Raw genomic sequence first — 16,985 nt, 5'->3', positions numbered from 1 at the left:
ATTCAAGAAAAGCCTTTTCTACAGCTGGTTACTTCTATCTTTTTGGATTACTATTTGGATTTACTTACCAGTACTACACTGAGAAGTTGTAGAGAGCTTCTCAAAAGTTACATGTTTCACATTCCCACTGCCAACAGTACTGGCCTCTTCGGTTCTCTCCTCTGCTTTTGTACTTTGCATCACTTCATCAGTGTTCAATTCCTGCACAGGTGCTGCTTTTGTAGGACTTACTGAGACATATTTACCAGGTTGCTTAGCAGGTTTTACCTTGTCAAACGACACAGTGTTGCCTGTGTTTCTCTCCAGATAATTACATGGCTCAGGAATCATATTTTTCACTTGCTCTGCAGTTTCTCCATCTTCCCTGCTACAACATCCGCTAGTAGGACTGTCAGCCTGCTGAGCAAACTGAAGTCTCTGTGCCATTTCTATTTTAGCTGCTAAAGGAGTTTCACATGTCTGCACTTTGTTTCTACTAGGTGAAGTTTGGGTATCCAGTACATCTGATTTAAGAGCACTCATCATCTGCAAATGTTTACTATTTAATATATCAGATAACTTCTCTGAATACTTAACGCTATTTGCAGTTCTGTCTTCATGCTTGGAAGCATCAGATGAGCTAGAGATACTCTGAGTACCATTTTCTGCATGAAAATAATCCAGAAATTGCTTCTCTATTAGTTGCTGCTCATTACGATCTTTTAATAAGTCTTCTACAATAATTTCTTTTTTCCTAACTTTATCCAGAAAAGTGCCTTCAGACATACTGTTCTGGACAGATGTCTCATGTTTTACAATACTCTCACTTTCAAGTCCAATCACATCTGTTTTTCGGAGATATTTTTCCATATCAAATGTGCTGTCTTCCACATCACTGGATAACACCTGATTAGCTGTGAGTTCCTCTTTAACAACTCCAGGAAGGAAACACCTTTTTCTATTTTTATTGGAGAGCGTCATGATCATAGCAGCTAGCTGGGAAGGATCAGCACTGCAAGAAGCATCAGCAATAGCAGAGGCAATTGTACTAATACTGAGGACTGAGTCAGAATGATTAGATAAGCCATCTTCCAACTTGTCTTCACCCTGCAACAAAGAAAAAGGGGTTAGGCACCAAATTAAGAAAACTGATTTTTTTTAACAACTTTGTATTTCAATTTATACCTGATATGGAATGCCTGATACTATATTAATATTTATTGTTGCCACATGCTTCATTTATTGTCTAGGAGAAACACTACAACGTGCAAGCTACTGATTTTGCAAGTCTGCTTGCCATAAAGACTTCCTGCTAGGAAGCTTCAGTTCCTTTAAAACTTGAGACACATAAATTTCTCATGTCTATCTTAATTTGGTTTGAGGGACTACAAGTAGAAACAACCACAGACAGAGCAGGGAGGAAACTGACTGAACACACAGTATCTCCCAAAAACTTCAAATCATCTGCCTCAGCAAAGTGAAACAAAACTAATTCTACACTTCTTAGCACCCCTGAAGGCTGACAATTTTCACATTACCTATTACACATCACATTACCTAAAGTGCTGGAATAACTAGACAACGTCACCTCTAGATCATAATCTCTTCCCATTTCTCTTGTAGATAAGACTTACTTTTTGTCAACTTGAGTTTATGTCCTCCTATAGGTACCCATGCAAGTCCTCACAGTATCCTCACAAGAAGACTGTTAATTTACAGAGTGGATAAGCAGACCCTGACTCAACTGAAAACTGGCTGTAACAATTTGTAATCAGGGCACAAAGACTGTCAAAATTCTATGAGTATCCTGAGGTCTATAATGGGGTATCCTAGGAACTGACATTGGTCCAGTATCAGTATCTATGTACTGTTCAACTTCATTATCAATTATGTGGATAATGGAACAGAGCACAGCCTCCTGGCAAGTCTGCCCAGGTGTGGCTCATACACAAGGTGGGTTGGCATCATTCACAAGGACCTCAACAGGTTGGAGAAATGGGATGACAAATCAATCAAGAATTTCAATAGAAAGATGCCTTTCAGCCTGGGGAGGAAAGAAGTCCTTGCACCAGTACTGACTATGGACTGAACAGCTGGAGAACAGCTTGGTAGAAAAGGAGTTAGAGGTCCAGGTAGTCATCGAGTCAACCACGAGCCAGCAACATGTCCTCAGAGAAAAGAAAGCTGACAGCAACCTGTGCTGCAGCAAAAAAAGAATGGTCAGCAGGTTAAAGAAGCAGTCCTTCTGTTCAGTGCTGGTACAGCACTATCTGAAGTGCTGATCTATAGGATCATAACAATTTAATGAAACTACCCTAAGAAGTAAAAGACATCTGCTAGAATTCAAGTTATCAGCATACAAGGCAGTAGGTTGAGATTAAAACCTAAACTCAGCCTTAGACAACTTTTATTATTGTTCCTTTAAGTGATATTTGCTCAATTTCATACTTGCAATTATTAGAAAATGCTATATATATATATATATATATATATATATATATATATATATATATATATATATACACACACACCTTTGTTTTACTTTTGGTAGCAGTTTCTGCATTAACGCTTCTTTGTTTTCCAGCTGCAGCCTCCTCACTACACTTTGTTTTACTTTTGGTAGCAGTTTCTGCATTAACGCTTCTTTGTTTTCCAGCTGCAGCCTCCTCACTACACCATGCACCTTCACCGCTGGTAGAATTTGCATGCTCTTGAGCTTCCAAGTCTTCTGAGAAGAAAGAAAAAGACAGAGTTACTTTCCAAATATTTTGTTTGAACAACTTCAATCATGGGATGTTAACACTCCTGCTGTGTTCAATCAGGAAAAAACTGTTGTAATGCACAAATACAAATACTGCAATCATCAGCTCTTGCCTGAAAGAACATCCTGATTCAGTTAACATTAGTGGTGTTACTAAAACCATACTCACGATTCATTTGCAGGTAGCCTACCATATGAGCACAAGCTAAATATGTCTTTTCATAAAATGTTGTTTGCAAGGTAGTACAAATGTAGACCCAGCTCCAGTAAAAAACCATGAAGAGTTAAAACTGTGTAAAATCATTTTTCAAATACTAGAGAGTCTGAGAGAGGTAGGTAGCAGTGAACTGGTGACTGTGAAGGATTATGTTCAGAGGGACACCTCTGAAACCACCAAGTCTATTAAGAATCTTCTCAATTATCAGACAAAACCCAAACTAGGAAACACTGTTCTGATGAGACCTAGAAGCTACCATATCAAAAGAGCTTTTGCTAGAAGGAAAATATCCACACTCCATAAAACACTAAAACCAATTTTCTTAAATGCTCTGCTTAGCAAGAAAAGAAGTATGAAGTGTGGAAGTATGAAGTGTGTATACTTATTTAGTTTCTTGTCTATTTGTGGTAGATATTTGTGTACCCTCAGTACTTTAAGTAAGACCCTTCTCTGGCTGTTAAGTTCTCAGCTTCTTCTGCATCCACTGCTCCTTAAATCAGAATTGTATACTAACACTATTAATAAAGGTTATTGACTACTCCTGAAAAAAAAAAAATCACACGACAATTGCTATTAATATATTGGCCATGAACCAACTTAAATACCTATTTTCTTTAGCATTTACAGCAAAGTAACTGCATAGCACAATAGTGCATTTATCTATTATTTAATGCAGCAATTACAGCTAGCTTTTACCTGAATAAAGGTCACAAGATTCAAGAAGCATCTAGGGATTGTTTGTTTTTAAACAAAAAATCCAGACTACTGTAGAGTGAATTTAAGCATACTAACAGTAGGTTTAAAGAAAACAAAACAAACAAACAAAATAATGTCATTAGGGACACTTTAAAAATATTTGGAAGGGCTCAGAGTGAGGAAAATAAAGACTGTAAAGTTGCTTTTAAGGAAATGTCCTTCATAAAAATCCAATGGATGTTTTCACCACCATAGAAGTGTATATAAGCCACTGCACTGATGCTACAAATGGATTCAGAAGACTGATATCACCTAAAGTATATAAGAACAGTGCTTTACAGTCAACTCATCTTTTGACTAAGTACTCTCAATCTCTTCTTAGATATACCTTGTTCAGCTGATATGCAAGTTACACAAAAACGCATCTTGTGATTTTTACATATAAGATTTGGGAGGAATTCTCTATTATTTTAAGTCAATTGTACTCCTGAGATACCTGATTATTTATATATTCTAAAAGACGGCAAGAAAAAGTTAGACTTCCATATAAACACACAGACACAGTTGTAACCTGAGCTACTTCCTACAGCCTCTATATCTAAATGGACAAATATCAACCTTCTGTTTTTGTTTGGTTGTTTTTGTTGGTTTTATTTGTTGCTGTTTTTTGTCAATACAACTACACAGCTTTTTCAATAGAAAAAATCTGAACAGGCTTTAATTTTTAAAAGACATTCTGGTATTTATCCAGCATCTGAAAACGTGGAAGTGACCAAGACCATCCAGGCTACTACTTGGTATTAGAATGCTCTCAGGCAACTCCTTAGGGTTTGTGGGTTTTGGTGTCAGCACCTTCCAATCTCACAGTCCTGAAAATGATTAAGTGAATGAGTCTATCACATACTTCTCTTCACTCTCTATCACATTCTTCTCACAATCTTTACTAGTTATATACTAATAACTCTTCATTACTGTTACAACCACTGTCTGAAGTTCACCCTGCTCTATAATTACCTGGAAGCATTTCAGAAAATCGTGAAGTTTCTTGGATAGTGTCACTTACTGATACATCAAATTGCTTTAGCAAAGCAACAGGTTGCCTTGTCTTTGGAGATGTGATATGGTAACCAAAAGATGGCTATAAAGGAAAAAGATAAAATTAGTGAATTCAATCATAAACAGTTTCAGTGGACAAGCTAAGCAGTTTCAGTCAGTGTCTCCTCAGTTGCTATTCGGCTGAGAATTAACATAAGTCTCCTGGCCTTGTAAATGCCTGCTTCACATACATAGAATGCAACTTAAATAACAAAAAAAAAAAGCATGCAGCACACAAACAAACAAGAAAAAAAACAACAATAAAAAGCAACAGAACATTTATACCAGATAGACCGAAGAACATACAATCTCTCAGCAATCCTGCAGCAGTACAGAACATGCACACCTACCACTACACCAGGACAAATCTGAAATAGCACAATTATCAACAGCCATTCAGAGATAAAATATCCTTGTCCAAGTAGTGGTTCATTTAACTCAGTGGACTGCTTACTCAGATCTCCAACAAGCTGCCTGTAACATGGCCTACTTCCCTCTCTATAACCCTACGTATCTTCATGTTTTGATCAAGAACTAATTACAAAGATTCCCCAGTAACAGTAGCCACCCCTTCATGTAAGAAGTACCAAGTGAGAATCAAAAAATAACTCATCCTTGTCATACATGCATACGGAATTTCCTTAGCAAACAAGCATAGAAAAGAAATTCTTAGAAACAGCTGCAACAAAAATTCTTACCCTTCCCTTTCCTCTTACAACACTGAGATACGCACCCGCTTCACATCGCTGCCTCCACCAAGGCAACCAAGAGCTTCAGACCTCTGACCAAAGAACTCTCCCAAAGACAAACGTAAGTAACTGGCATCTTTACTAACATCAGTCATTTTTGGCAGAATGCAGCTACCGGTAGATTTCCATGAAGAATTGGCTAATTCAGATGCATCTAGAATGTCTACTTTTTCTGCCTGCAGAGAAGTTACAGAAACTGTAATTTTCAAATAAACGGGAGTTACTCTGTTCACACTCAGATAATTACTTACCTGCAGAAGTCTGTGTGTTTTCTCAAATTCTTCCTGGTCTTGTGCAAGCTTCGCTTCTGCTTCAGCTTAAAACCAAAGAAGATATTTTATTAAGTTCTGTCATTACTATTCTGCATCATTAAACTAAATTTTGAGGCAAAGACACTTAATTCTACATTCAAGGCAATTTGGGACAAACCAGGAGTTATTCCTCCCGTGAGAAAAGTTCATGTGAAGTTGGCTTTAAAATATTATTCCCTACATCTTCAGGTACCCCAGTAAAAGAAGCATTCGGCTAGCTACCTTAGAAGTCGATAAAGACAACCTTACTATCTTGTCCCAGAGCCAAATTGTATTTACTACTGGTTCTGCTATCTATACTAGGTAGACTGGAGCTTCCAAGCGAACTTAGACAGCATTCAGTTTGGAAACTTCATCAAGGTGCTGTCTGTGAGTCAGAGCAAAACAAATAGATCAGTTTGGTTCATATCAGTTCACTATATACCCACGTAAATTAACACGGCCAAACGTCATTGTCTATAAGAAGTACTTACAGAAAATTGGAATTTTGTTGCTTTTGAGGAAAGCAACAAAACTGGAGCACCTCTTTATTAAGCAATCCAACTATAACTTCTAAAGGCAAGCTAGCACTATCAATGACACGCAGTCACATCCAGCTAAATTTTAAGTCAATAACAACTCTTTAATCCTCTGTATAAGATTTAAGACAACTTATGAAGACTTCCTGAAGCACTAAACTGTCAAGTGAGCAATGCCATACTGCTTGGTACAATAATACAATGTGAACCATTCACAGAGATAGACATGTCATTAACAGCACTCAGCAGCATCAGATGTAACATTTCCTTTCTGTCCCTATAAATAAAATCTCTCAGCTGTCAAGAATCACACAAACATCACAGACAAACAAGCAAACTAGCAGAGAGAAAAATGCCATCCACGCTGAATCCAATCAGGTGGAAAGCATCATTTGTTTAAAAAGCATCAGGTAAGGGAAAAGCTACTGACTCTTGGAAAAAATTACAGCAGAGACAGCTATCCTAATAATTTGGTAACTAGAGTCTAAGATGAAGCCAAGTGCCTGATATACCCTGCTATTTGAAAAACAATAAGGAGCTCTGCTTTGCTGACAAAGTAGGTAGAGAATTTTCCACCACACAATCTTATTTCTTTGTTCCAACAGAAAACCACAGAGTGGCAATTTCAACCCAACAACCCTTCAACCTTGGGCTTATAATAAGAAATTCTATACATCATCATACACACCATCCTCTACAAAAGAAAGAGCAGCCTTGAACAGACATCTTCAGAATACCATCCACATTTCAGTTTTAGAAACAAGAAGAGACTAGGAGAAACCCTGTTGTATACAATGCTTAAATCTGTACAGTATGACAGTTCAGAGCACAGTTTTGGTGCTAAGGAATTTGTCTGCAGTGCTGCATGTATACTACCCAATCTCATACAACAAACAGACTCTCATGAAGATCAGCCTGAGATAGGTAAAGGGAAATTAAAACTTAAGTCAGACAAAGGCTCAAAAAGCCTAGAATTTCTTAGAGGAGTCCTGTAAATGGCCCTGATAAGCTCCAACATTCTTCAGTATCAGTGCCAAGCATTAGCACTCAGCATCAAGACATTCCCAAGAAGCTCACAAAAATCACCAGCCAGAGAATTCAACGGCTCTTTTCACATTTACTCATTTTTCTAATAACTTCTTGTTTACAGTTTCCTGCCTTATAACCATCATGCAACACAAAATGATGGCTTCCCTCTTCTTGATGGAAAGAATAACAGTAATTAAAATTCTAACCAACATTTCTGGAAATGATAGACAGGGTAGCTATCTTTCCTCATACAATTGGTACCAGCAACACTCTTCCTGGGAAGAAATATGGAAAGAAGCTATCAACTGAAACCAATGTTAGTATCATTATACATAGATGCCAACAATAGCTTTCAAATAAATTTTTAGTGTCTAAAGCCCAGCATTTAGTATTGCAAAGCCTCTATCTATTTTTAAAGTGGAAAAAAATAAAAAAGGAAGAAAGTTTCCTTAACACTACACTACAGATAGCAGCAGCTAACTGAAAAAGGATAAAGATTACATACATCCAGTTATGAACTCATTTATTTTATCATCTTCAGGCAGGTTTAAATCTTGTTTTTCATCGAATGAAGCATAATAAGCAAGATCAGTCACCCATTTGCCTTCTTCGTTTTGATAAACAATGCTATGTTGTGCATCACCTGAAATATACAACAAGCAATGCACTGTTGATCAAAGTAAAACAAACATGGCAAAACCTTTTGAATTTAAACAAGGAGTCAACTCACTAAAGGCCAGCAACAAGCTAGTGTACATCAAGTAGCTGAAATGGTGGATTTTTTTTTTACTAAAGGAAAATGAATAGCTTACAATTTTACTTCTCTTTCCATGCAACAGCAGTATAGTGGGGTTATACCTAAAACAACATACCTGTGTCTGTTGTAGCTAAACTCTTATTCTGACAGCTGTTGGCAGTTGGAGACAAGTAAGTATCAGAGAGGCCAACCTCACATCCAGTGGAGTCTGCACCTGTCCTAGGTGCACCCACACTAAGAGGGATTTTAGGATTGGTGTAGTGCCCCAGAAACTCTTCTGCTGGATGTAGTACTTCTGCATCAGAAGCAGCAGTTTGATGCTCAGAGGACCATACTTCTTCCTTTGAAAGATCACCTGTGCCATCAGCTCTATGGTTGCTGATGCGCTGAAGATACAGTGAATCTAAATGCAACTCGGCAGCACTGCAGGACTCCAGCACATCTCTGCTAGCCAAGGAATCCTTAAAAAAAATAATAACAATAATTCTGAAGAATCAGAACTGCATTTGTTAATTGCTTGTGCTAACAGTTCTAGGTACAAAATAGTCAAAGTTAACTATGGCTGATAAACATTGAAAAAACAAAGTCTTACCATTCATCTTTTGTAAAGAAAGTTTGGGTAGTGAGTTCAAACTCCTACAAGTTTTCAGAAGCAGGACCATATTTATTTTATGCTAGTCATATTCTGCACATGATAAGTAGAAAAAAAGTGATAATTCCATACCAGCTGTTCTATTGCTCTAGGTGGTTTTTCTATTTGCACAGGACATCCAGCCATCCCTTCATTTTGTGAACCTTCATCGCTAGCATTTCCTGAGTCTGCTCCTGTCACAGCCTGGTAAGCATCAGGACCTTGAAAGTCCTCCTTTTAAAACAATAAAATAAAAAAATTAAAAGAAATAGTTACATTACATCCACCTATGCTGAAGAGAAAAAAATGAAAAACACTACTGGCTATTATGCCAGTCCATGAGTCTGCCTTCATTAAGTACATACAGAGCAAGAAGATGGGAAACCTCTTCTTTTACACCCACTGAATTCTTTCACTCTCTTTAACAAGAACACTGTACTATTTCTCCTCTGGATCTGTCGCTGAATGAGAATTCCAACTCAGAACCTTTTGGCACTTTACCCCACTGCCCATCTACAGCCAGGATGAAGCAGGACCACCTTCCCTTTTTGTGTAAAGCCTGAGACCAAAGAACATAGTTCTGCTGTTCTCACTCTTTGCCATGGCCATAGGGTCTTAAACAAACACCTGTTCTGTTCCTCATATACAGCTGCCAGCTGTCATCGGAAGGGTTAACAGATCACTTCACACAGCCTGGAAACTTTGAAGTCAGGTGGGAGATTTATAAAGCTGTCAAACAGCACCCCCTTAGAACAATGATAATCTTTGCTACCATGATTTTTAAGCAGCACACCATTTTCACAATACTATTTTTCTGAAGCTATAGCTCATTTTAATGTTTAAATCAATCACACTTCACTGCTGTGGTCAAGAATGCAACTATCAAGCTCTCATTCAGGATCACAGACACCAAGCAATCTGTAAGAGAGAGATGGTGTTCTAAGACAAACCACGAGGCAGCTGCTGTTCTTTGCTTACCCTCCACTCACTGACTGGCTATTTAGGAGACACAGTTATTTCCTCACAAAAATAGCCTTCGTGATGCCACATATTTTAATAAAATCTGGAAGATTATTACCTTGGTAATAATAAGTCAGTGATTGAAAAGTTCTTTATAAAAACTAGTTGTACAAAACAAAATAAAAAGTAATGTTTGCTGGTATTAAAGCAAGTATTTATAACAGAAGAAATAAAACAATCCTTTGTCAGAAATGAAGTCAATTTTTTTTCAACAACATTATCAGAATCTTGAAATAAAACTCCACTCTTTTGTTGCAGTTAAAACAAACCGTAACCAAGAACAGTAACGTTACAACCACTGAAATTATTTCTTGTCCTAAAACAATCAAAGGAATTTAGCAGTGCCTATAGAGATAATATACTCATCTCCTGGAAATTACAAGCAAGATATAAAGATGGCCTTCCTTGTAGTTCAGCTGAACAGCTTGCTGGGGGTACAAGAAAGGGGTAAAGCTGGTATTCAACAGATAGTAGACAGCTTTAAGAATTCTTTGCATTTAGGTGCTGGTAAAAGTCGTGCTTTCATGACTGTGGTATTAGTAAAGGCTTCTGCTTTGCTACCAACAATATTGTTTCCCCTACTGAGAGGACCTGAGAGGATTCCGAATACTACCTACAAACACCCCTCATCATCCCTGATGCTGAAACCATCAGCAGGAAAAGCTGAGAGAGGAAGCAAGTTACAGAAGGTACATCATAATTCATTCAAGAGAAGGCCTCAGAGGTGCAGGAAGTTCAAACTCACATAAGCAAGAACTCTAAACAGCAGAAAGGGTGGAATGAACAGAAGCACACACTAAGCAACTGCTGATTTATATCCAACCTCACTATTTCTCTAATGGTCAAGCTAGCAATTCAGCATCACACACTGATATCCTGACAGATACTTGAATAAGGTGCTGCTCAAATCATTATCTCTTTTTGTTATCTTACAGCTTAGAGATAGAAAAAATATTTTATCTGAAAAGCACTTTATTATAATAAGGCTTAAGAAATGAAGCCTTAAGTAGTCCAGCAAGAAAAAGTCCATCTTCAGAAAACACCACTGATGCTACATCAGTTATTAATCCAAGAACAAGTCTCCGTCATGTCAGAGAACAGTAATCTAGCCTTAGTATTTGGGTTATTTTTCCCTTTGCAAGATCAAGTTAACAAAACTGACTGCACAAGGTCTAGAACTGTTTATCAGGAGAAAGGAGAAGGACATAACAAAGATGAGTGTAGAAAACCTGAACAAAGGCCTAAAATAAAAGCACCACCGTAACAGGAAACACTTGAGATTTTCTGCAAGCATCCTAGATTAATGTCTGTTGGGACAGCCAGCTACTTACCCAATTCCCCCATGCCTTATCTCATAAGCAGCAAGATCCTCTGTATCAAGCATATTTATCAGCTGCTAGCTCTGCACTATAAGATAACAAATATAAAAAAAGCTACACTACCTAGCTGCTTTTTTTTCTTTTTTGTTTTCTCCGAGAAAAAAAACCTTGCATAGGGAAAAGGAAGTCAGAATCTCATCCAAAATGCTTTGTTTCCTGTTTAGAACTGCACTTGCTATCAACTACAAACATTTTTTTTTTGTAATGAGTCCTTTGCTTAAGGGCATCTGTTGTAGTATTTGGGTTTGTCATGAAAGAAAATTTAATCAACCCTGGCAGACATTACTCAACAACACTGCTGTGTTTGAGAGTCACACTAGGCATTCTGATTTTGGAGCTCCATCTAAAACTTACTTGAAGCAAGTCGTATTCAGAAAGCTTCAGTGCTGTGCAGCATTCTGAAAGCTTCTCTAAGTTAGTGTCTTCTCTGGTCACTTCAGGTGGTATCAGCTGCTCAAAATAAGCTTCCATTTGGTTATCGAACTCTTCATCATCAATATCATCATCTATTGAAACAAAAGAAAACATCCCATTCACCTTCCATAAGTATTTTATAATACACCTGGCAGACTATCAGAGCAACTCCATTAACTTTAAAACAATAACACACACTCATACAGAGTAGAATTATCCTGTTTTTCCACCTCAAAATAAATAGGGTTTTCTTTAATATTCCTAACTTTATATTGTACTACATGTACTTTATACAGAATTATGCTTAAGTAATTTATTTCTCCTGAAGTAGGTAGCAGTGTTGTGTCAGAATTCTATATACAACTATCCAGAGAAAGCTATGAAGTTACAAATACCCTTACCTGTAGAATCTCCTCCTAAGCTTGAAAGAGATGAGAGTTTCTCATTTTCCAAAAAACTTGAAAGGCTGATGCTAAGATGATCACTTGAGGTTTCAGTTTCTACCAGTTTTTCTGAAGGTTCTGATGGGCTAACCTGTAAGAAACATCCATATGTAAATCCACCTGTGAATGGTCCGCTATTGCATAAATCCCTTTAACAATTAAAGAGGTCCCAGTTACATTTTAACACCCCCCCCTCCCTTTCTCCCACATCCCAGGAAGTATTCTAGCTCCAATGGATTTTGCCTGCTAGCTTCCACAATGGTAGAAATATGAAGATCACAAAAAGGAAAATCCCCTGAACAATACCAAACTTGAATTACCTCGGAACCAAAACAGTGAACTACTGCATTAAGCAGTTTACTATTAAGGAAAAGAATAACATAAAATCCCTCATCTTAAAGTGCAAAGTAGCAAACTCTCAATAGGTTTCTATACTGCTAAAATACTGCTTCTTCAGAAATCGTACATCGAAATGAAACCTCTGTTGTTATTTTTGTTTAATGCCTACTTTGGATTTAGTTTCATGTTCTTTCATCTAAGACAGCTAGGAAATATGAAAGTTCAGAAAGGGGCAGACATATTAGAAAAGAGTTAACTGCCTTCCAGTAACAGACTGTGAGTGCTCAACTGCGGGTCACAGGCCACTGAGGCCCATAAAAACATACACACACATCAAATGGAAGTAAACTAAAGGAATTTAGTAAATACCAGCTGATACATCAAGAAGCATACAGCTGGACAGCACCTGGCTGCAGCCTAAGGTGTATTTTCTACAAGGGCCATGAGCCCTCATTCCTGTCAGCACCCATAAGCATCAGCTTCTCTACAACAGCAGAAAGCAGCTGAAGCACAGCCCTGCCAATACCTGATCCAACTGTTTGTTTCCTAGCTATGGAAACAGAGAAAAAAATCACAGTACAGCAAGACAGAGATCTTGTAAGTGGTGCAGTTTATGTTGGGAACACTTAAGAAGTCACATGAACTAACATTCCTCGAAGCAATTAAAAAGTACAGAGGCATCACAAATCAGATTGATAGTCTACTTCAACCTCCAAAAGCATTCAGAAAGGTTACTCCAAGGCTTTTCATTAAGGTAAACTACAGTTGTGATAAAAAGATTCATATGTGGATAAAGAACGAGAAGACAGAACCAGGTAGGAATACACAACAGCTTTCACAACAGAGAGATTAGGTGGAGTCATGCTCCCATGGTGCTAATTATGTTAAGTGATGTGGAAAACAAAAGCAAAATGAGACATGACACAGTTACAGCCTTCAGGTGTACACGGCCAAGTAATGAACACTGATTTCCTCTCTTTTCCTTTCCAAGACAGAAGTCTTGCACAAGGCTATTATTAGGATATCTTTACTTTTTCCTCTATTTAGTAAACTTTTCACCTTGTTATCCTTGCTGTCTGGAAGAAAACATACTCCAGGTTGTAAATCTGAAACAAAGGAATATAGGAAAATCAGTATTTTATTATGTTCTCACATTATGCTACTAAGCAGTAACCATTCTGTAAGACAGTCTCTTGAAACGTAGACGTTATAACAAGACCAAACTTTCTATGTTCATATCAGAAAAATCCAAAGCATCTTGGAAACAATTAAAAAGGCAAGGTTTCAACAGGGCTAGAACCGAAAATAGTATGTAAGACAGTTACTGCCTGAAGGATTTATTAAGCAGTGAGAAAAAAAGGAGAGAGTAGCACATCACAAAAGCAGGAATGAGTGTTATATTTCATTGCTGCATTTCACCAGTTGAGCTAATACTTTTTTTTTTAAATAAATCACTTGTAAGCAACTTCCACTTTTCTACTGTATTCACACAATCAAATCATGCGCTCCACAAGACAGAGTTAACATCTAATGTACAAATGTTAGCAGAAGAGGTTCATAATTCTTAAGAAAGAAAAGGGAACAAAAAGCAGTTCCTAGACTACAATCTTAAGCCTTGAATAAACCACAGCTTAAAACTGGACAGCTAAGTATCACTGATCAAGTCCAAACACAAGGCACTTCCAGTTTTCCAAAGCATCTTGTTGCTATAGTTACTGTCACTTCCTCAAGCCTACAATAATAAATGCCTGAAAACAATGCTTTAATTAGAATAGTGTTTTATTAGGGTCCATTTATATTACAAACCATGCTCTTCATATAGAATGTTATTTATTAAGTTACAAATACTTATCTCACAAAAATGCAGATAACTTTGAGAAAGTTAACAACTAGAACTATTTACAAAGTCTATTCACTGAATCTGAAGGAGCCAACAGAATTTAATCACAGGTCTAGCATGAGAATCCCTTCCCCTTACATACAGTTAACATCAGTAACTGTACTTTTAAAACAGGTTACAGAACAGTTTTGATTCCCTGTTCCATTCACACCTCAAGAATGAACAGTTTTCATAGCAAGTAAGAAAAAGTAGTTTGGGATACGTTACACTAAATAAAACCATAATAACACATGACCTTCCACTTTTTACTGCCCCGGCTAATAATCACTTGTTATTGGCTGAAACAGGGCAAGAAAAGAAACATTAGTTATAATCTCATAAACTTGCACCAACTGAAAGAGAAGAGATTGAAAACAACTCTGTATGTTGTCATCACGTTGTTGTATTTCTGCTCAATCACAAGCTTTTTGTGTTTTGAATTGATTCAAATGACAAAGATTTTTTTCCAAACCCCATTTGCACTACACCACAAGACACTGCCTACGTGAGCTAAGGACACTGACAGCAAGTATGTTAATTTTTCTCAAAGTTTAATACCTTCCAATCGTTCAAGCGGTAATACCTCAAGTAAGGTACCTTGACTGTGATCTGAATGCCCAATGACATTCCAGTCTTGATCTCTGTGCAACGAGTGGGATTCTTTCAGACTAGCAATAGTATGTTGAGGTTCTTTAACCTGTGCAGTAACTTCCCTAAAAAGAGAATTATTTCTATTTAAAATAGTATAATTATATATAATCGACATTAGTATACAATATCTCTCTACATAAAGACTTGACAAGCCTTCTAATTTTCACACCTTAATCCCTACAAAGTCAGTTGTTCCCATTAACAAATTCTACTCACACGTATCAAGAGTAATATTATCAAGATTACAACAGCTGCTGTTTCATAACCAAAATGTTCCAGAGAAGCACTTAGAGCAACTTAATGCTAATATATATATCTCTCTCCCCCCCTCCAAATTTTTTTTGTTTCATTTTGTTCCCCATTCTTCTTCTCCTTCGCATTATTTAAGTAAGAGAAAGTCTTAAGAAAGTCTAACAAGAAGAGGTTCCTGCTGGAAAATTCCACAGTCCAACTGACAGCAAGTCAAACAAACACTAAACAAGATTTCCCTGAACTCATAGATACCAGCAGGCTGCTTGTAACGTTAAATTGGAGCTGAAATAAAATGAACAAGATATTACAAAAGCTGTCATTGAACTGAACTATACAGAATTTCACTAATTTAGCTCAATACTTACTTTTCACTTCTCATAAATGCATACACTATTAGCTTACCAGGCTAATCATAAGATATTAACGTTTCCACACTGAATGAAATGAAACATTTCTATGTTATACATTAGCTTTATTTAAATCTGAAATTCTAAAACACAGAGTATGAGATGTTTGGCAGGAGGGTAACATTACTATCAGAGACCCAATTCAATTTCATTTTTATGGCTGACAGTTCTATTTTCAAAACCAAAACACATTCCATGAGTAGCTCATAGCATATACAAATCTAGATGCTACATTGACACATGCATTTTAGGAAAAAATTGATTTAACAGCCTCACTCACATGTCATCATGAAAGCTGAAGGCAAATCTCCCCATCGGCTCAGGATCCAACTGACTACTGTGAGATTGGGATGGAGGTGGGTGCTTCTCTTCTTCTAAATAAGATGCCCGGATATCAGAAAGCCTGTAAGGGTGGGGAGAGAAAACACAATTGTTCTGTTAAGCATCTCTACTTTGTAATCAAATACAATTTTTGCCAGTTCCTTGGCAATCACAATGCCCCATGCGTTGGATTATTGGCTAGAAGATGCACAACTATTCAAATCCATATTGAAAGGCATGCATTTGTACCCAGAACATTCTCCAATCTTCTGAAAACAGGATCACAGAATCATTAACGTTGGAAAAGACCACTAAGGTCATCCAGGCCAATCACAATCAGCACCACCATGCCCACTAATCATGTCCCTCAGTGCCCCACTCATAGGTTCATAAGGTTGGAAAGGACCTACAAGATCATCTAGATCATCCTCCTATCACTATCCCTACCCAACTACTAAATCAAATCCCTTAGCACCTCATCTAAACGCTTCTTGAACAGCGCTAGGGATGGTGCCTCAACCACCTCCCTAGGCAGGCCATTCCAGTGCCTGACCACTCTTTCAGAAAAAAAAAGTTTCCTCAGTCTAATCTAAATCTTCCCCGGCGCAACTTGTGGCCATTCCCTCTCGTCCTGTCATTATTTATCAGGGAGAAGAGGCCCACCCCCTCCTCACCACAACCCCCCTTCAGGAAGTGGTAGAGTGCAATAAGGTCTCCTCTGAGCCTCCTCTTCTCCAGACTAAACAATCCCAGCTCCCTCAGCCGCTCCTCATAAGACTTGTGCTCCAGACCAACTCACATGGTTCTTGACTGCCTCCAGGGGTGGTAACCCCACCACCTCCCTGTGCAGCCTGTGCCACTGCCTCACCAGTCTTTCTGAGAAGAAATTTTCCCTAACATCCAGCCTGAACCTCCCCTGGTGCAACTTCAGACCATTCCATCTCCTCTTACTACTGTTACATGGGGGGAGAGGCCAACCCCCACAATGTCCTTTCTGGAAGTTATAAGTTGTAGAGAGCAATAAGGTCTCCCCTGAGCCTCCTTCTCTTAAAGTCCTTCAGAGAAATAACATATTCTTATTTTCTGTGGCTACTGCCATATTTGGAATGCATGCTTCTGAAGACAGGCCCTAACAGT

General features: G+C 37.8%; 1 protein-coding gene across 1 annotated transcript in view; it reads right to left on the bottom strand.

Annotated features, from left to right (window-relative positions):
- The window catches only part of CEP192 (centrosomal protein 192), a 55,955-nt gene that overhangs the window by 38,200 nt on the left and 770 nt on the right, over positions 1-16,985 (bottom strand). Inside the window, exons 2-15 of the mRNA XM_065753599.1 lie at positions 15,808-15,930; positions 14,776-14,930; positions 13,398-13,444; positions 11,958-12,090; positions 11,497-11,648; positions 8,837-8,977; positions 8,228-8,573; positions 7,861-7,998; positions 5,749-5,813; positions 5,482-5,673; positions 4,668-4,791; positions 2,584-2,707; positions 1,560-1,569; positions 69-1,086 (exon numbers count right to left, since the gene is read on the bottom strand). Coding sequence (XP_065609671.1) covers positions 69-1,086; positions 1,560-1,569; positions 2,584-2,707; positions 4,668-4,791; positions 5,482-5,673; positions 5,749-5,813; positions 7,861-7,998; positions 8,228-8,573; positions 8,837-8,977; positions 11,497-11,648; positions 11,958-12,090; positions 13,398-13,444; positions 14,776-14,930; positions 15,808-15,930 — 2,768 coding nt within the window. The remainder of the gene's footprint in view (positions 1-68; positions 1,087-1,559; positions 1,570-2,583; positions 2,708-4,667; positions 4,792-5,481; positions 5,674-5,748; positions 5,814-7,860; positions 7,999-8,227; positions 8,574-8,836; positions 8,978-11,496; positions 11,649-11,957; positions 12,091-13,397; positions 13,445-14,775; positions 14,931-15,807; positions 15,931-16,985) is intronic.

This window comes from Cyrtonyx montezumae, unplaced genomic scaffold, assembly GCF_038088225.1.
Source record: "Cyrtonyx montezumae isolate F1298 unplaced genomic scaffold, pur_monq_1.0 scaffold_8, whole genome shotgun sequence".
Taxonomy (NCBI): Eukaryota; Metazoa; Chordata; class Aves; order Galliformes; family Odontophoridae; genus Cyrtonyx; species Cyrtonyx montezumae.
Note: the sequence above shows the minus strand (reverse complement) of the source record. Positions and strands in the feature narration are given on the sequence as shown.